We start from the raw sequence: 20,465 nt of genomic DNA, 5'->3' as shown, positions 1-20,465 counted from the left end.
ATATTCATATCCTGTTAGACATCTGGTTCACATCATGCACAGTTCATACATAGTGCACGAGCGCCGAGCCAACCCCAATATGTCTCTGATATGGAATGTTTTGTCGGCGAGTAGAATACTTAAATCGTGTAATGTGAACTAGCCGTTATAAACAAGTAAATAAGGTCTTGGTCGACGTCATGACGTAATCATACGTACTCATGGTCCGAAAAGTTACGCAGGGCGTGCAGCGGTTCAAAGAGGAAGGAAGATGGCGGATAACAAAGGCGAGGAGGATATGGAATCGTCTGCTAATTCGGACTCGGTGCCCTCGGCGCAAGATAACGAACAGCCAGAAACGAAAGTTGAAAATGCGGTAATAGTCATAGAATCAAACACGAAGGATGATGACGAAACAGAGTCTCACGATAACGCTCACGGGACACCTACACCTACCAGCGACGGTGGAGACGTTAGCAGCGGCGGGGCTGCTGCTGCTGCTGCCGTTGGGGAAGTCAACGTTAGCGTTAGCAACGACGTGAGCCCGGTTGCAACCAGCAGCACCAACGCAGAGCCGACGGCAGCTGAAACCCTGGCCGCCGCGGATGCTCCTGTTGGCGGGCTCTCCACTGAAATGTCCCCCCCATCTACGGCTCCAGCGGCTACGCCGGTGCCCGCTCCCATCAATTTTTTGGATACGTGCGCAGTGTGTAAACAAAGTCTTCAGAGCCGAGACTGTGAACCCAAACTTCTGCCTTGTCTGCACTCCTTTTGCCTAAAATGTATCCCGCAACCAGACCGACAGATAAGCGTCCAGGTACCTGGACCGCACGGGCAGACTGACACACACATAGGTGAGTTTATCACGAGTAAGTTAACGTTATCGTTGCACAGTCATTTGCTCTGTTAGGATGAATTGCTGTCTGTCAAAACTTCGGGTTTCAACAGTTAAACACTGATGCCTACTACTATTGCGTTACATGAAGAAGGTGGCGGCTCTGTCTGTGGTTGGATAGACACACTTCCATCTCTCCTGGGAGCCCACCATTGGTCAATCCGTTTAGGATTTTTTCAACCATAATATATTGTTATTGTATTAACAGGCGGCAGTGAGAAACATCAGTTGAGATGGTTCTTACTGGTCATTTGAGATGGTTCTTACTGGTCATTTGAGATGGTTCTTACTGGTCATTTGAGATGGTTCTTACTGGTCATTTGAGATGGTTCTTACTGGTCAGTTGAGATGGTTCTTACTGGTCATTTGAGATGGTTCTTACTGGTCATTTGAGATGGTTCTTACTGGTCAGTTGAGATGGTTCTTACTGGTCATTTGAGATGGTTCTTACTGGTCAGTTGAGATGGTTCTTACTGGTCAGTTGAGATGGTTCTTACTGGTCATTTGAGATGGTTCTTACTGGTCAGTTGAGATGGTTCTTACTGGTCATTTGAGATGGTTCTTACTGGTCATTTGAGATGGTTCTTACTGGTCAGTTGAGATGGTTCTTACTGGTCATTTGAGATGGTTCTTACTGGTCAGTTGAGATGGTTCTTACTGGTCAGAAGATTATTCATTGGCCTCTTCCACTGTCGCAGTTAAATCCTACAAAAAGTGTGTCAGCAACTAGATTTAAAGCATTTGATTGACATGGCTTCACTTAAAGGGTTAGAAATGATGTCTCCGTTCCCTGGTCACAACACTAACCCAAGCTACTGATTGATAGTATTAAACCCTGTGCTTTACCAGATCAAAGGAAAGGGGGGATACTGATACATGATCAGACAATCTTCTTCATGATAATGTGCATGTTAAGTGGCATACATAAAATGAGGAAATGTCAAAGCTAGTTGAGAATGCAGTTCAGAAACGAGTTCATGAATCCATCCTGACTTCTACTTCTCTTTTGTGATGTCTGCTGTAATATATGGCAGCAGCTTGTTACGTGACATGTTGTTTTGCTTCTTACTGATATTGCCGTTTGAATATCCAGAAGTACCTGTCAGGTGTGTCTGAAGACTGCTCTATCTGTTAAACGTGCATTAACCTGCACAATACTACGATTGCATTTTTTTTTTCTCGTAGCATGACTCATGGTTTCGTTGTAAAAGATAAGAAGTGAAGATGATTAAATGTGACTTAAGATACAAATGTTTTTGTGGTTGGACCAAATTTTGGGTTGGTTTCCATCTTGTGATGAAGTGAAGGTGAACACGGACACCAAGCAGAGTTAAAATGTGATGATATCTGTCACTTCTACAAGATAAATGATGTTCCCTGAGATTTCTTTCTTTTCCTGTATTTCAGGGATAGTTGGTGCTATAACTTGATCACAGTGTAAGCGTTGGTTGCGGCTCACTGTGGTACATCTCTGGTACTAATGCACCCAGCACTTGCAAATCGACGAGGTTAATGTATATTTGGCAAAGCAATCGCCCAATTTAGTCAAACCGACCTGGTTGCTTTTATGCTTTTATAGTCTTGTTTCCCCTTTTCTACTTTCTTTAGCAGTACTTTTTCTGAATATAAGGGGGGGGGGGGGGGTGCACTGCTCTGCTCTAGTTCACAGTGATAGCTGTGTGATACGTGTGTTTGTAGGGGTTGTGTTGGTTCCTCCACACAGTGTGGGTTCCTTCACACAACCCCAGTCCATCTGCTTTCACAACCAATCACTCAGAGACCCATGCAGCTGGAGCTTACACAAACCGGCTGTGTGCTGCTCAAGCCAGTGTAGACCGGTTTATACTGGCTTCAACCAGTTTTTTACCTCAGCTGGCTGGTGAGGGAGGGGGGTTTATGGGCTTATGAGGTAGAGGGGGAGGGGTGACATATATTATGCTGACTCAATTTAAAATGTTTATGTGTTACTGTGAAGTTTGATATTTTGCATATCAAAACTTGAGGAAAATAAATGGCCACGTTAATGCACTGAACTAATTATTTTCCTGGGTGTATGATTATAGCAGTAATTGAGCTAATTCCATTAACAAAGCCAACTAATGCGTTTAAGTGAAACAGTCCTCATTGTTTGGCCATGTGATTTCATTTTCTAATAAATATGCCAAAGAAGACAAGATTGAATCTCCTGGAGACGGACGCTTAATCAATTAGCTCCCATGAATAGGCAGTAGGTGTCCCACGGTGCCAAGAATTTTTTTAATAACGACAGGAATTTACCTAAAGGAAATTATGGAAATAAGCAGAAAATATGCAGAGGGCCTCTTACATTACATTACATTACAGTCATTTAGCAGACGCTTTTATCCAAAGCGACTTACAATTCAGATTCTATCACATTTCTACACCGTAGGCACAGCTACGGGAGCAACTTATTAATCCTCATTAGTTTGGAGCAGGACTATATTTAGCCAAGAGTTAAGGGGGCTTCATAAGAAGTCAGTTAATAGGTTTCACGTGGGCTTGTCCTCGTCACCGCTTCTCTGGCTTTGTTTCGCATTTTTCTTCAAAGATCAGTCATCAATCAATCATCAGTAAGCATTGAATGTGTAGCCCAGGGGTTGACCTTTTGATCTCATTTGACTTGTGTATCCCCCCCCCCCCCTTGTTTTCTGTCTCTTTTCTGTCCATAGTAAATGTTATGCGCTGTTCAGTGTGCCACCAGGACTACAAACAGAGCGACATCATTGACAACTACTTTGTCAAAGATACCACAGAAGCCACCAATGCGTCTGATGAAAAGGCCGCACAGGTACGTCAAAGCGGTTGGCCTTGCGGCCATGATGTTGTACTTCAGTGTATCTGCATCGATGCTTTGCCACATAGGTGTTTGGAGGGATGATAATTTTCTTGATAACTGCCGAGAGTATCTCAAATAGATATTCACCTTGTGCTACAGGTTCGTCTGGGACTTAAAGTGAGATGTAAGACAAATTAGTTAATAAGCTGTATTCCAAACATAGGAAGATGCTTATTTTTCATTTTGAGTGCACTGGCTTTCCTTTAGCAGCACTGATAAAAACAAACTATGTACAGAGCCAAATCCAGGCCAATAGTTTTGATCATTGATCTCACAATGAAAGTGAGGGCCAGCGCGCCGGCTAGGGGTGGGATCCCGGCCCCCGGTAACCGGTCGTCCGGCCTGGGTATAGGGGCGAAAGACTAATCGGACCAGTAGCTGGTTCCCTCTGAAGGTTCCTTGAGGATAGCTGGCGTCTCGCCGTTTTTTTTTTCTTACTTCAATCACGTGAATATGTTGTATAGAAAGTGTTGAGTCATAGTTCTCGTGGTACCGACGTTTCCTGAAGGCAACGTGGTTGAGGAAGGTCCTCAGCCTTCTTTGTTATGCTGTCACTCGTGATTACGCGCCCCTCTCAGTTGATGCCATGCCAGAACAAGCCCAAATGTCTGACACTGTAAAAAAAAAAAAAAAAGGGATCTCAATCTGAAAATATAAAATCTGCAACTGAAAAAGATAAGACCTCAAATATCAAAATATATATGAAAGTGAAGAATGAAAATAAATATTTTCTTCAAAAAAATTCCAGAACTGAATCAGTTGAAGTTATATTTAACCCCCAAAAACTTTTCCTTCACTTATTTTTAGTTTGAATACATTGTTGTATTTTTCTTTCAGTTTCAACTTCTTTTTTTTTTCTTTTTTTTTTCAAATGATCAAAACTATTGGCCTGTATGTGGCTCCATAACTATGCAGCTCTTGACCCATTACTCAGACACAAAATCTGAACTGTACGTTAATGCTCTAAATTCAACTGAACCAACTTATTTTAAAGAAGCTATGACCATTTGTTTAGCTTAACACTAATGTAAACGGGTAGTTTAGGCTTTAATATACCATAATGGGTTCTCTATACCATTGTACTATTATTATTAGTAAGTTAGCACTTTGACATTTTTTTTCAGCCTGGAAACATTTGACTTGTCTTCATACTGTGTCTATATCAAGGCAACGTTATTTCATGATCTGAGCACACATTTGTAGAAGCTGCATTTCATATGCTTTCTGGTGTGATCTTCTCAAGGTATGCACAAGCTGCGAGGACAACGCAGGAACCATAGGCTTTTGTGTGGAGTGCGGAGAATGGCTGTGTAAGACCTGCGTGGAGGCGCACCAGAGGGTCAAAATAACCAAGGACCACAAGATCCACACGAAGGAGGATGCTGACGCGGCCTCCGGTAAGATGGCTGATCCTCACCGCGAAGGGCCGTGAAGCTAAGACTGCAGAAGCCGAAATAAGACTAACCCTAGTCGAAGCACAGTGAATGTGGTGCCGCTGGTAGGCTGTTGCCATAGTAACAGTGCTGCAGAGTCTGGTTGCTGAGATGGTAACTCTAGCTGGGGGACCAAACACCCTGAAGCTCTGATCAGAGTTTTCTGAGACCTTTTCTGTCTGTTTGCCAACCTCAACTGGCTTTGACATGACTTTTTGCTGTTGTCTATATTTGTCTTTCTTTTGTTCCGTCTTTCTTTCACCGGTTTCTACGATTAACTTGCCTTTTTACTGATTTCTGTCTCTCCACTGTGTCTATAGAGTCTGTCGGTACGTCAGGACAGAGGCCTGTTTTCTGTCCCATCCACAAGCAGGAGCCACTGAAGCTGTTCTGTGAGACCTGTGACACCTTGACCTGTAGGGACTGCCAGCTGCTGGAGCACAAGGAGCACAGGTAGCTCAACATCTAACACGTCCCTCTAGGGATTCTGACCAATAACCACACCGTGTTAACCGATCGTTAGGCGTTAACAGACGGTCAATGCCTCGCATGCAGGGGTGCTGTGGTTGATACTCGTGCTTGGCACCGTAGCGCGAGCCTCGGCAGATGGCGTGCCGAGCTCAGAGCATGAACGGAGGCGTTTATACTCTATGAGCCGTTTGTTGCATTATTCTCCAAGATGCCAGAGGGCCTACAGACAAAATGAACTGTGAAGAATCAAAAAGACAACGAGTGTAGCCTATTGACTGTAGGTGTAACCGGCAATAAACTGACCTCGACAATGCAGAGGATGTATTTGAATTATCTGTAAAGTCATATCTCATATTCACGGACTACTTTATTGCCTTTGTACAAGCCCTGTAAAGAAACAAGTTAAGTATTACATGCATTGTAAAGAAATGAAGGTTGAGTATCCGGTAAACAATTTGATTTAGCTGGCAAAATATAGACTGAAATTAAGATTTTTAAGACTTCCTGTTTCCAAAGCATTTAAAAGTGAATTGGCCCTCTTTGCATAATCCACAGACATGTTTAGTGCTTTAATCAGTGAACTATTTGTGACAGTCACAAGACAGTGCCTCGCTCTGGCTTCACTACGCCGGGTATAAACTAAGCTTAACTAGTTTTCTAATCAGAGACTGCTTTGCATCTCGCAAGTTGAATGGAAGCTCCCACCTGGTAGACAGAAAATTAATACTGCTCTTACAACACAAAGAAAGGCAAAGCAAAGAATCCCCTCCTCAGATTCTCATACATCTTCTATTAGTAATTATTAAAAGTAGTTGGTAACTTAAAGAGTGTTACTTCCTCTACTCTCAGGTACCAGTTCCTAGAGGAGGCTTTCCAGAACCAGAAAGGCATCATTGAGACCAGCGTGGCCAAACTACAGGAAAAGAAGAACTATGTCCATTACTCTGTCTCTCAGGTGCAAAGCAGGTGCGAGTTTTTTTTTCATCTCCAGTTTCCTCTCCGGTGCTGCCCATTGACCGAGTTACCGCATGTTAATATCCACGGCAATGGGCTGAAAACATGCAGTCAGCATTTCTGTTGGTGGCTAGGGTCTCTAAATGAAGTGTTTTTTTTTTTTCATCCAGGTTAAAAGAGCTGAATGACACACACAAGAAGGTGGAGCACGAGATCAAAATCGCAGTATTTACTCTTATTAATGAGATCAACAAGAAGGGCAAGTCCCTTCTGCAGCAGTTGGAGGTAAGAGAATATTAATTAAGTCAGTTTGGCTAAGATCTGCAAAATAAAGTAAATATATTGTTATAGATTTGAAACGATAGTTTTTTGTATGCATTTATGCAAGCTAATTCTGTGGCTGTTGACTCACTCTAATTGCACTGAAACACAGTGAAATTACACCACATATTGACCACATGGTTTGCAAAAAGCTTTATTTATCTGCCCATATGAATATGATGAGACAACACAATTTTACATTGTGTACCCACACCTTTCTTATTTATCATAGATGTTGAATATCTTGATATTCTGATGCGTTTCTTTTTACTGTATATGTTGTCACACATTAAGAACAATTTCCTTGTCATGCTTACCTATAAAAGCCTTGTGACATTTTTCCTCTTCATATATTTGCTCAGTCATTGAATCTCGTTTGTTATATACTTGGCTACTTCCCCATGTGCTGTGTGCTTATTTACTTAATTGTTTTTGCTGCATTCCATTATCGACCGCTGTAAGCAGCTGTGGTATCAGCAGCAGACATAACCCAAGCTCCCCACAGGGACCAATCAATTTTAATCTCGTCAAATCTAATTATCTCATCCATCTCTATGCACATGCTAACATTTTGTACGAGCATTCATTTGTCTGGGATGTTCGGGCTCTTTCAGTAGCGGTGCCTTAACCACAATAATCTTACTTTCTGTCTAGAGTGTGACCAAAGAGCGCAGTATAAGGCTCGTGTCTCAGCATAAGGACACCACCCAGCTGGCCCAACAGATCCACCATGTGCTCAGCTTCTGCCAATGGGCCGTCACTTCTAGCAGCAGCACGGCGCTGCTCTACAGCAAGAGGCTGGTATGTTTCCCATGAGCCCCAGATGTTCAGCAGTTTGAAGCTGATGCTCCAAACAAAACTGAAGTTGCACCACAGACGACGTGGCTGGTTTGTTAGAACGATGAAGCACTTAGATGTGGATCCCTGCTGTACATGAGAAGAATTGTTCTACTTTTAGTGTTAAACTCTAGTTTTCAGGAACATTTGAGCTGTGTTTGCTTCTGATATAACTTTGTCATCATGCTATCAGGCACATGGACAGCAATAAGTAGGGTTGTAGCTAGTACTCTGGTATTTTTCTGTATGTCCTTGAAATCTGTTTTCAGCAGCAGACGTGACATTTTGTTTGGAGTATGCTTCTGGATCAGCCTTTTCTAGATAATTGTGTTTGCCAAACAAGCACATTTTGTGAATGGGATATTTATTTATTGGTGCAAACTAGAGGCTTCTGCCGCATGTCTTTGACTTCCTACCACAAGACAGTCAGCAACTTAGATAATTGTGTTAACTTTATTGTTTTTTGTGGGAATAATACTCCCAAAGGGCATTTTGACAAATGGGGCATTTGTTCCTCCACTAAAGCCAGGCTCATTAACCGAAGAACATTATGCTCTGTGTGTCTGTGTGTGTAGATTCTGTTCCAGCTTCGCCAGCTCTTCAAGGCTAGACTGGAACCAGCGCCCCAGGCCAACGGAGTTGTACGCTTCTTCTGTGACCCCACCTTCTGGGCCAAAAACGTAGTGAATCTAGGTGAGAAAGGCCTATTACCTCATCATTATTATTATTATTATTATTATTATTATTCCTTATCAGTCAATAATTCTGTCTATATTGACTTTCAGTCTCTTATTGATTTATTCTAACCAAGATTAGTCTGAATTTGCCATTGAAAGGTGTGTCTTTGCATGCTTATTATTTCTACATGATATTCATCATCCGGCTGACCAGATTAAGTTGTGCCTTATTAATAGTACAGTGGCTATAAACAGCGTAAACTGCAGTAAGAAATAGATTAAAGTGCCCTGTCGCATTAAATGCAATAAAGGAATATTTCACACCTGTCTAGAGCATGTGCACTTCTATAAATTAAGCTTTCTGTTCTCACTGTAGGTAATTTGGTTATCGAGAAGCCACCTCCGCCTGTGCAACAGCCTGGCGTGATGTTAGGAGGACCACCCATTTCTCCAGGCCAAGGTCATCACAGCAAGCAAGCAGGACAGATCAACCTGGCCCAGCTCCGGCTGCAGCACATGCAGCAGGCGGCCTATGCACAGCAGAAGCACCAGCACCAGCATCATCAACAACAGCAGCAACAGCAACAGCAACAGCAGCAGCAGCAGCAGCAGCAACAACAACAACAACAACAACAACAACAACAACAACAACAGCAGCAACAGCAGCAACAGCAGCAGCAGCAGCAACAGCAGCAGCAGCACCAGCAGCAGATCCAGCAACAGATGCGCATCGCCTCCCAAATGTCCCAGCAGCACACCAGACAGGCCGGGCAACCCATGGGTCAGCAGCCGGTATGGAAAACATTCACCAGTCGAGGAACCACTGTGGAATACAATGGAAACCTGTGCTCCACACGGTCACCTAAGAGGCTCGCTAAGATATTAGAAGCTTACTTCAACATTTTATTTTTAGTGCACCAGACAATTCTTTTATCTCTCCAGACCTCCGAGCTTTAACAGATGGAGATCTGGCTGTACAAGAATAGCAATATTTATGGCTGAATGGAGCAGCCTGGGGGGGTTCGGTGACAAACGTCCATAAGAATTAATACAAGATAAACACACTTGTGGACTTTGTTAATAAGTTTATTATTTGTCATTTTTGTCATCAAACTATTAAAAAAAAACGGACAAAATGTCCGTCTCAAGGGATGGGGAACCCAAATTGATCTAAGATCACTCAATTTGTCTAATCATCTGTCAAAATCCTCAAAAGTTATGATTTAATGTTGTTAAACAAGGAAAAGCAAGCAAATCTTAGCATTTGAGAGGACCAGTGAATATTTAGTATTTTTAAGGGATACATGTCTGAATTGATGAATTGATGATTCAAGTCTTCAGTTTGTTTTCTGTGGATCAAGGGGTCTTTAAATCTACCCATCATGTCAGCATTAACTATATGTTTTGTTCCCGTCATTGCGTGACCCTGAATTTCACTTGCTGTTAGCATAAATTGTCATGGTTGTGTTTCACCAATGATCTGATTTTCACACAGTCTGTTTATCTGTATGTTTTTTTTTTTTTGACAGCCTCCAAGGCTCATCAGTATGCAGCAGCTACCAAGAGGGCCCGGGGGTATGAATGGTGTGCCAGGCCCCCCCATGTACCCGTCCTCCCACCATATGCGTCTCCCGGGTCCACCGCAGGGCCGAATGCCCACGGCTCAGCCGAGACTTAATGGGCAGCAGTATCCTACCATGATGCAGCCTCAGCTACAGAGACAGGTCAGTGCAAACACACTCTGCTTTCACTGGATACACGGGTGAAATTTGGGCTGTTTACAACGTACTTTGAATGTTTGGATTTATATATATATGATTTAGTTTTTTTTGTCTAACTCAGCTGTTGCTGTAAATGATGTGATGCGCAAATGTGGTAGTTGCAGTATATTTGTTTGTGCACGCTTTTCTATCTAATGCAAAAAAAATATTTGGGAATACTAACAGACATTTAAGTGAGGTTTCATCTTCCTTTTTTGCACCAAGTCTGTAGAATTTTAGGGGCAATTGGAGTGTAAGAGTCCAGCAAGTGTATATATAGAATTTCCTGTTTGTGTGTTGCATTGTGGTTTTTAATCTTTAGAGTATGTTTAGAATAAGATAATAATTGTTGAGGCCAGTACATAGTTTGTCCACCAGGTTTATTTTTCAACTGTAAAATGTCCCACTCCTAGATACATATTCCTATACTGGTCACAATTCTTAAAAAAAAAAAACATATGGTGAAGTTGTTGTTATCTGGGTATTTAAAAAAAACAACTTAAATAGTTGTATTGGTATCGATATAGAAAAATCCATTATCAGTCAGCCATCACTCTTCATGCAGAGTCTGAAGTCAGGCTGGTATTGTGGACTGACTATTTGTGACGTTTTGTGAAGGTTCTGCAGTGGAAAGGGGGCCGCTAGTTTTGTTGGGTAACTACACAGATTCCTCAAAACAAGCCAAGAACAATGCTGCCTTTATTCAAACTTTTGTTTGTGAAGAAATCTTAAATAATTCAGACAAACAAATTCTAATGTAAAAGTCCAGTTTATATTTTCATGTTTATAAAGGGCGCTGTGAAGGTGTCTTGTAAACAAACAAGAGTTATGTTTACTGTCAGTGTTACTAAACAAACACAACCTGTGTTTCCTTGAGGTCATGCAAACGCGTCGATTGCATTCCCCTCCTTTGTTTACATCCGCGTTTACTAGCTTGCAGACTTCCTCTTCTGAGTTATTATTGGTGCACTGTAGCATATCTTGCTTTGTTATTGCTACCTGTTGATCAGTGTCATCAACAGGTGTGACACCATAGGTAGGACTGTTTCCTTGTGCGTGTGCAAGAAAGAAAACAGGGAAACTCATAGAAATAGAGCTCCATGGCACTACTAACAATCAAAAACTCCACATGGAACCTTAATGCTTTTTAATTTTTACATTGGCAGACAATTTTCTACTTGTCTGTTTCACACTCAGTTATGGCAGCGTTCTACTTTGGCACTGAAAACTTTTTATTTTTTATTTTGTCAGTAATCACCTTTTCAAACATGGAAAAATAAGGTTTTATGAACACAAATGAAATCTAAATGTGATCAAATTATTTCATCTAAATACTTGAACATCCAAGTATTACGGGTGCAAATGTACTGTGTCCTCATTCAGTCCTTCTTTACAATGCCTCACCAATGACCTTTACATATATAGCTGATTATTTGCACAAGTCAAATAATGTGTACAGAGTGAAAATGTACATTTGCTGCCTGCATGTAAGACTAGGAAAGAGAAACCTCCACTATATCCAGCCCCCTTTTTCTTTGTGTCTAGATGTCTATAGAATCTGAGATGAGCGACCAAAGGTTTCGTTTCTTACTACAATCAGGGGTTTGGCACCTTTTTCCTACTTTGTCATTTCTGTCTTGTGCAGCATGCATCACCCAAATGCATGATCATGCAACCATGTTGTTTTGTACAACAAAATGTCTTTTGATAAAACTCAGCGAATGACCGATGTCATTATTACTGTCCTCCCACCTTTTTTTTTTTTCACTTCTTGTCATTGTCCTTCCTTCATCCCTCCGTCTCTCTCTTTCTATGCAGCATTCCAACCCAGGCCATGCAGGCCCTTTCCCGGTGGCATCTCTTCATAATGCCAACCCCACAAGTCCTACCAGTGCAAGTATGGCGGGTGCCCATGCTCACCGCGGCCCTGCCAGCCCCATCATAGGTCCCATCGAGCTCATCCCCTCGGTCACCAATCCTGAGAACCTGCCCTGCCTACCTGAGATCCCGCCCATTCAGGTGCGCACCTTCTAACCATGTATTGGATGTTTGGGTCGGATTTGTAACTTTTTTTTCTTTTTTTTAAGGACCTGCTACTTTTTCAGACTTAGACGTTTGAACTGTAAAATATCAACATTGCTCTCAATTAAAGAAACAAAAAAATCTAATGTCAATTGAAATGATCCCATAATTAGCATTACAATAAACATTTGAACATTTTTAGAGTTTACAATAATGAGTAAAAATATGTAAAATATAGATGAACCCAAATAGGCAAATATATGAATTTATATATTCATACCATTGACTGGGAAATGTGTGGAGAAGCACAACTACAAAGTCTGATGTGGTGAATGAGTAAACAGATTTGACACAGGCCAACATTTTCCAATATTTTCCCTGGTTGAGGGTCAAGTTGACATTAAATATATTCATTTACAACACTCCGTTGACCTTTTGAGTAACTTGATTCTCTGTCTGCTTTCCTAGCTGGAGGATGCAGGTTCCAGCAACCTCGGACACCTTCTGTCTCGCTACATCACAGCCAGCACGCAGCATCACCTTGGTTCAATGGACATGAACCCCTCACCTGGACTGTCCACACACTCCCCTGGATCTTCAGGTATCCACACATTCAGGGAGAGGGACTCCCATTCACATCTGACCAAACTTCCTGTTTTATTTTTTATTTAATTTTTTCATTCTTCATTTTCTGTTGATCTAATCACATTCATGATAACATCAGAGACCTTAAGGATTCTGTGATAAGGATGTAATCCACAAAGAGCAGCCATTGGCTCTAACTGTAATGAAATTTCATGTAAGAAATGAAACTATCATGTTCTTGTACAATCGGTAGTGATCACTGCTGCGTCATCTTCACCATTGTCTCCTCTCTTATTTCTGTCTGCAGGTTTGTCGAATGCCCACACACCAGCACGACCTTCTAGCACGTCCAGCACAGGCAGCAGGGGCAGGTAAGAAGATGTGAAGTTATTATAGTATCGAAACACCCTGTCAAAATTCCCAGAAAATACATACAGGCAAGAGTCCAAGTACGCCGATTCAATGAATTACATACCTGCAAACATGTCACATTTCGGCGAAATTCGCCGTTTTGAATCTAAATATATCATCCACGTGAATCATGTAGATCTGTAGAGATTTTTTTGGGGGGGGGGTCAACTGGCCAGCCAGCGTTTCTCAGATTGGAGTGAGACGAGGGGAAAAGGTGATGTCGTGATCTTCGCAATAGAACATCTTTGATGTGTCGAGACTTGGCCAATCAGCGTTAAGATGTCTACAGCGTCTTCATTTCCCTCCGTTAAAGTTTAAATTACTTTCTGTACCTTTACAGTTCAGACTTGCTGTGTTAAGGATAACGTACACTGCATGCAAAACTTTGTAGACTGAAAAAAAAGTAAGGTGAATCATCAGCAAGCCTGCAAGCAATAACTTGCACAGTAGGATGTATTAAGAGTGTTCCGTTTCTGACGTGGGCATTCGTGATTAACAGATTCTGAAAGGCAGCCTCCCGGTGAGAAGTGCAGCTCTGGCTGTCGTTACAGCTATAGAAATGATTGTATTATAATAATATATTATTATAAGCTTTTTCCAAATGGTTTTAGTCACGTGTGCTCTATTTGCAACAATGCTACATACAGAAAAGGATATCATTATTTGACCCCTTGCCGATTTTGTAAGTGCCCACTAACAAAGAAGCCTAGCACGACTCCGGACCTTAATCCCATAGAAAATCTGTGGAGGGAACTGCGAATTCGAGTTGCTAAGTAACCCCCACGTGTTCAGTGCACGCAGTCACTCATTAACGTTAAACCAGAACACAGTTGGATCTGGTTGCAGGTTCTTTTTTTTAACTCAAAGTAGAATGAGGCGATTTCGTGGTGATAACTTTTATGAACACGAAAAATGAGGCCCGGATACTGATGAGATGATGTGGTCAAAGAGCTTAAGGAAGAGGAGGGCCCGTGTACGTTTTGATAGTCTGTTTTACCGTTCAGTCGAAAATCCGAAAATATTTTCGACTGAACGGTAAAACAGACTATCAAAACGTACACGGACCAGAGAGTGTTAAGGTGCCTGTACCTTCATTTCAGCGGGTTGCTAATGCAGAGGTGTGTATAGATTACAGCTACTATTTTACTCTTGATAAACTACCTCAGCCAGAGTAGATTATCATTTTAATTTAAATAATTGAACTGGATTGAATGCATATTAATTGCAAATTGAAGATAGGCCACAATTCTAACAGTAACAGTGGAAGTTAATATGAAGCCGTACAGTAACAGGGTTCGATGAAAACGAATCACTTTATTTTGTACAGGCGATGGTTCTCGCTACTCTTGCTATCTGTGTTTTTATATGACTAAAACTTTTGAAAATGAGACCTTGGTGTCAATGGATTTTGTTTAAATAAAGGTTAATAATAATAGAGCTGAAATACTGATTAATAACTGAATAATAAATTAGTTTTTTTGCTTAAAGTAAATGTCTTATCACTTCATGTTCTTCTCAGAGTACACCAGAATGCTTTTAAAGCTCATGCCCCCCCCGACAGGGTTTCGGGTTTCGGGTTTCGTGCACCTTTTTCACCTCTTATGAGTTTGCAGGTATGGAATTAAGCAGAGACTTAACCAAACTTAAAATTCAAAAAATAAATTGGTCAGAGTGACACGATCGGAGTTAGCAAATATTAAGCAACGATCGATACAGACGAGACTTGCTCAAGCTGCAGATGCTCTGAAACAGCAGGAGCCAACGTTGCAGGATGGAGACGAGCTCTGGGCTGCATTTTAAACTAGAAGCAGCACTAGAACAACAGATTTGCAACTGCCCCCAGAGACAGGGAGAACATCGGCAAAGACTGCAGGCGTTTTTCACACTGTATCCCAAACTCGGATAGAGATATGGTTAGAAATCTGAAAATCTTCCCTTTAGAAAATAAGTTTTAGTTGCCTAACTTTAAATACGATCTCAAACACCAAAGGGCCAAATGACAAAAGCACACTGTATGTTAGTCCCGCGCTTGTCGTAGTCGTTAATGAGTTTTAAACGATTGCGTTAATTATTTCTGCATGGTTTGTTTTTGTGTGTTTTTAAGCTGTAGCTCTGCTGGGAGGGCGGGACCAGGAGGCGGAGCTCCGGTGGAGCAGGTGAGGGTGAAGCAAGAGCCTGGTACAGAAGACAGCTACAGCTGTCCGGCTTCTTCTCTGAAGACGGAGCGGGGCAAAGATTCCGGGAGGAGTGCCTGCATGGTATGAATACTTTGTCCATTAGTTTTAAAATGTGCGATAAAAGTACTTTCAACAAGTATAAATTCAACTAAATACGCTTATATTGTCAACAACAATGTTTGGTTATTTATCATCTTACCCAAAACCGACAAATGTCCGTGGTAAAATATGCTAAAGATGTTTATGCCTGATAACTGTTTACATTGGCTAAATGAGCCAGAACCAGAGGATCCTTCTAACAACATAAAATGTGGTAAATGAAATATGAAAAGTGAGGAAATAAACTTAGCTCCATGTCATTTGTTTTGTGACATCACTTCTGGGGCGACATACTTACAGACAGTATTGTAAGATATATGTGAGTATAAGACCAGAAGATTATCATCTTGTCTTAAAACCATCTAATGTATTTGTGTGTTTTTTTACTCAGATGAGCAGTCCGGAGGACAGCCCCCTTCCTGTATTGGGAGTTGTATCTGCCGGCCAAGATGCTCTCAAAGCTTTAGGGGAGCGCATCAAAACAGAACCCCAATCTGAAACATCTTGTTCTGGACAAAATGGCTCCAGTGCCGCCACCTCCTCTTCTTCAAATTTCACTATGACCTCCACTACCTCATCCTCCGAGAACAACAACAGCAGCAGCAGCAGCAGCACGGCAGGCGCTCTCCTCACTAATGGAAACTCCAACAAGGGAACGAGCACCAAAGGGGACGGCGCGTTGGCCGGAACAGGCAGTTCTGGTGGGAAAGAGGACGACCCGAACGAAGACTGGTGTGCTGTTTGTATCAACGGTGGTGACCTGCTCTGCTGTGACTGCTGCCCCAAAGTGTTCCACATGAAATGCCATGTGCCCACCATAAAAATCTTCCCAACGTAAGTGATCAGTCTAGGTCGTTTCTTTTGGTGGTGCATTTTTAAAACGATTTAACTGCTGTTGCACACTGCCACAACGTTCACACTGAATATTTTGGTTATGTTGTGGAAACACTGTGAACATCACTGAAAGTGGGAAAGTCCTGGAACATTATTTCTAGAACCCTGTATGCAGAATGGATGAGATGCAACAGTAAAACAGACATTGACAAAGTTGATACCCGATCTGTAGAAACAGGCTCATTCTTGTAGAGTCGTCAGTCTAAACGTAATATCTTAGCTCATCACCGCAACGTTTGGCTTTAGCTGCAGTTAATTGACCATGCAGATCATGAAAGTTAATGTTAACCCAATGTGTGACTTTTGTGTCTCAGGGGTGACTTTCTTTGCACGTTTTGCCGGAGTGTGACCACCCCCGAGATAGAGTACTGTGACGACAGCAAGAAAGTGAAAGGAGAGCAGGACCTGAGACCAGATGATCAAAGGGTCAGTACAGCCACCACAACCTTCACAGGCCTCCTCATCATTAGTACAAGGCAACTAATACCTCTCTCTTCACCTCTCTGCAGAAATGTGAACGCCTCCTGCTGCACATCTTCTGTCATGAGCTCAGCGTGGGCTTCAGGGAACCTGTTGCTAGCTCTGTAAGTAGCTCCACATGACACACACACACACACACACAGTTCAGCCAGTTCCACTACCTGATGGCCCAGGTCCTGTCTTCAGTCCTGTTCCTTTCCTTTTGCTTGTTATGCGGTGGCAACGATGAATTTTTCCTCTTTTTTTTTATTTTCATTAGTCCGCATTGGAGCTGTCTGTAGGACAAAGACATTCTTAGTCGACTAGCAATCATACAATTTTGTCAACTAATTGATAAGTTGTTTTAATTGACAGATCTATAAAAATTAGTTTCTCCACAAACAATCGCACAAAAGCACCACTTTAAATCTCGTGCTTACCAGAGACCAGAGATGTGTGCATCACTTTCAAATGACTAATAGACTAAAGAAATCTTAGTCGATTATAACTAAACAGCTGATTCTAGGACCATTTTGAAATGCACTGCAAACACCTGGCAGCACCTTTTTAGTGTCCCGTGTGCTGATATATTTTTCTTCAATTTATTTTATTGCATACTGTATTCTATCCTTTATGTTCTGCAGTTTATAATTGATTGGTTAGCTCTTGGTAGGCTCATTATTTTATGAACTCATTAAATCCGTTGAGACATGCTTGTGTTGAAGAGCTGAACAAATTAACATAATTTCTTATAGCCCTCATGTTGGCAAAGCAGGTGCAATCATAATTATAAACATCTGATTAAGTTTTCAAGTCTTTTAAGTTTGAAAGAAGAAACTCGGTAGAAACGTGGATATTTATGTTTGCAGTATTTATTACGTGCTTGAGGCAAGTTGAAAATGTTATGGTAATTTTCTTCACAAAAATCTGTTGTGTTGTTTTTGATATGTGGTTTGTGTGAGTTACACACTCGTTGCATTGATTCAACAGCATTTCATGTAGGGATATAATAGTAATAGGCTTTTACTATTTGTAGTTTTTTCCATCAGTGGCTGCGTAGTCAGGATGTGCGGGTTGACTCACAGGTTTGGTGTGTTTGGATAAGCTTACTAAAAAATATCAAGTTATTAATAACTTACAGAAACATTGCGTGGAATACTCCACAGCGCTCAGTCCTCAGTCCACCTACATTTATTTATGTTGACAAAACTGACGAGTAATATTCCTTTAAGAAAGTTGATTTAATCAAAAGAGACTCGACTCATTTATCCGATTAATCACTTTGAGGATTTTGTTCGAGGATATGTTTGTTTTTAGGGAGATGACATCATAAAATATGACAACAGATATTAAGAGCTTTATTGGAATGCCCCAATTGAAGCTTTAAATGTAAAAAATAAGGTACAGTCCTATATTCATGGGACAACAACTCAGCAAGGCATTGACACCATCTATGAAACAGGGGAAAAAAAGTTTGTCTTTCCAACACTTAATTCTCTCATCTTACTCCCTTTGGTATCACAGAACTACTTTGTTGTATGCCAAAATTGAAACCTAAGCTATCCTCAAAAAGCAAGCCACATTGTCCTCCGCCTCTCGTGTTCAAGCCAAATAGAAACTTGTCGACATCCTTTGATGCCGTTAGAGATGTTGTCTGACCCAGTTTTGTTTAACCAGGTGCCGAACTACTTCAAGATCATCAAGCAGCCCATGGACCTGAAGAAGGTGAAGAGGAGGCTGCAGTTACGAAGCTCCCAGTACTACCGCACCATCCAGGAGTTTGTGTCCGACATGCGTCTGATCTTCATAAACTGTGCAAATTACAACGAGGTGAGCGGCATGAATCCTGAGCCTGCTTTGGAGAATGGCTTCCACTTGTGTGCGTGTGCATGCAGACAAGGGTTAGACTGATATGAGTCGGGAGTTTAAATTGCCACCAGCTAATTGAATAGCTTCGATTGAATCATTTGACCATTTTAAGGCTCCAAAGATATTTGGTATTAGGTCTAATATATTACCTAAATATATTAGTCTAACCTTGTGTGAAGACACAGCCTGACGTTGGAAAAGAAAGTGGGAATGGGTGCTGCTTACGGCCGGCAATGTGCGTACAGTTCTGTACACCTACTAACATTGGCTGTTGGGGGTGATGGAGTATCGAGGCGCCACTGTGCTTTCATCACACCCACCGCCGTAACGCTGTCTGAACCCTGTTAATAACACTGTCTGCATCACAATGGCAAATCACAAGTTTGGTTTTTAATGGGTCACTATGGTTACTTGAATCATCTATTGGGGAAATAATTTACTTGAACATATACTGGATGTATTTATTTGTTGTGGGTTGTGTGTATCCGCTTAATTGCTTATGATCTCATAAACCCTCTGTGTAGTTCAATCTAGCTTGATATGTCATCTAGAGGGATCCACTATAAAGGATACTTTATTTATAATATTTATTATGATCATGTGTTTCTCCTTCCAAACACATATGGGAGCTTCTACTTTTTCAAGAAGTTAACAATGTGTGGAATGACAACCCAGACTGCCCCGAGACATCACTTTATTTGGCCAGTGTTGATCTCAGGACAACTTCACCATACGTATGACATTATAATGGAACAAAAATCTAATCTTTCCAGGCACGAGCATTACAACAAGTTCTGATGAACTAGTACCAACAAAATATAGATTATCATGAAGCCTTTGATGGTGTCAATAGCATTCTCAGAGACACTTCTTTTCTACTTCTTTAAACTTTTTCTGTCAGCTACAGTTAAATAATCTGGCTGATTCATTTCCGTGATTACATCAGTTGTTAAGACAAAATTCTTGACAAACATTTACACAGAAGTGGTGAAGAAACATTTACACAGAAATAGTGAGGAAACAGACAGAAGTGCATTGTATGTACCAGCATAGAGAGATGTTGACATTGAAATTGTCACACGTTCCCGGTAGCTTCCTGTAGAGGAAGGAAGACCTGCAGACAGAGTGCAGACTTTACTTGCTGTTCATTTCTGCTGAAACAACCTCTAGGCTTGAGCACAGTAGGCCGTAAACAGATCTCTGATCTGTTATTATTTAACCTGCCTGTGCTGTGAACTCTTTTCTTCCCCCTGCTGCTTCACTGTTTGTTATAATGTTATTGCCCCTTTTTAGATGTCTCGCATAATCCAGGTTTATGATGAGGAGAAACAGATTAATACGCAGGTAAGCCATTTCAAATGGAGAACAGATGTCTGGTCTCCTCCCACTGAGGCTCCAAGAAATGTTTTTGCCCTTCATCTTAGCATAGAGAATTCATGAGCAGTCATACGGTTTCAAACTACAGAAATTGGGCATAGAACAACTGAAAAATGGATTACATTTCTTTCCATTTAATCCTAATGAGAGGTGGTAAGAACTGTGTTAGAGGTTACAGGGTCTGGAGGTCTAATTTATTCATGTGCTATTTGCTTCAGAGGTCTTGAAACCAGTTTATTTAAGGGGCAGGGAGACTCCGTCTGTGTTAGCCCATTTCTGTATCTTTCTGAAATCGACACGCCGTACGAACCACAAACTCTTACGAACCACTTCTTTTCAATTCTAGCCTACATGTGGTTGATTCTACGATGCAAAACATAATGTAGTA

At 41.4% G+C, this 20,465-nt stretch overlaps 1 protein-coding gene across 4 annotated transcripts in view; it reads left to right on the top strand.

The window, feature by feature from the left end:
• Nucleotides 1-226: 226 nt before the first annotated feature.
• trim33 (tripartite motif containing 33) overlaps nt 227-20,465 on the top strand; it is a 25,914-nt gene continuing 5,675 nt past the window's right edge. The window contains exons 1-20 of one of the 4 annotated variants that reach the window (XM_076092704.1): nt 227-833; nt 3,565-3,683; nt 4,975-5,128; nt 5,485-5,617; nt 6,485-6,601; nt 6,760-6,874; nt 7,565-7,711; nt 8,323-8,440; nt 8,801-9,216; nt 9,954-10,148; nt 11,730-11,786; nt 12,003-12,203; nt 12,675-12,807; nt 13,099-13,162; nt 15,307-15,460; nt 15,870-16,312; nt 16,687-16,798; nt 16,882-16,956; nt 18,509-18,661; nt 19,994-20,044. In XM_076092704.1, coding sequence (XP_075948819.1) covers nt 251-833; nt 3,565-3,683; nt 4,975-5,128; nt 5,485-5,617; nt 6,485-6,601; nt 6,760-6,874; nt 7,565-7,711; nt 8,323-8,440; nt 8,801-9,216; nt 9,954-10,148; nt 11,730-11,786; nt 12,003-12,203; nt 12,675-12,807; nt 13,099-13,162; nt 15,307-15,460; nt 15,870-16,312; nt 16,687-16,798; nt 16,882-16,956; nt 18,509-18,661; nt 19,994-20,044 — 3,540 coding nt within the window. In that variant the 5' untranslated portion in view covers nt 227-250. The remainder of the gene's footprint in view (nt 834-3,564; nt 3,684-4,974; nt 5,129-5,484; nt 5,618-6,484; nt 6,602-6,759; nt 6,875-7,564; nt 7,712-8,322; nt 8,441-8,800; nt 9,217-9,953; nt 10,149-11,729; nt 11,787-12,002; nt 12,204-12,674; nt 12,808-13,098; nt 13,163-15,306; nt 15,461-15,869; nt 16,313-16,686; nt 16,799-16,881; nt 16,957-18,508; nt 18,662-19,993; nt 20,045-20,465) is intronic. The other 3 variants (XM_076092706.1, XM_076092705.1, XM_076092707.1) reach the window with 3 other exon arrangements.

Source organism: Anarhichas minor, unplaced genomic scaffold (genome assembly GCF_050575085.1).
Source record: "Anarhichas minor isolate MPS153535 unplaced genomic scaffold, ASM5057508v1 ptg000003l, whole genome shotgun sequence".
NCBI lineage: Eukaryota > Metazoa > Chordata > Actinopteri > Perciformes > Anarhichadidae > Anarhichas > Anarhichas minor.
This window is presented reverse-complemented; position numbering and strand designations above follow the sequence as displayed.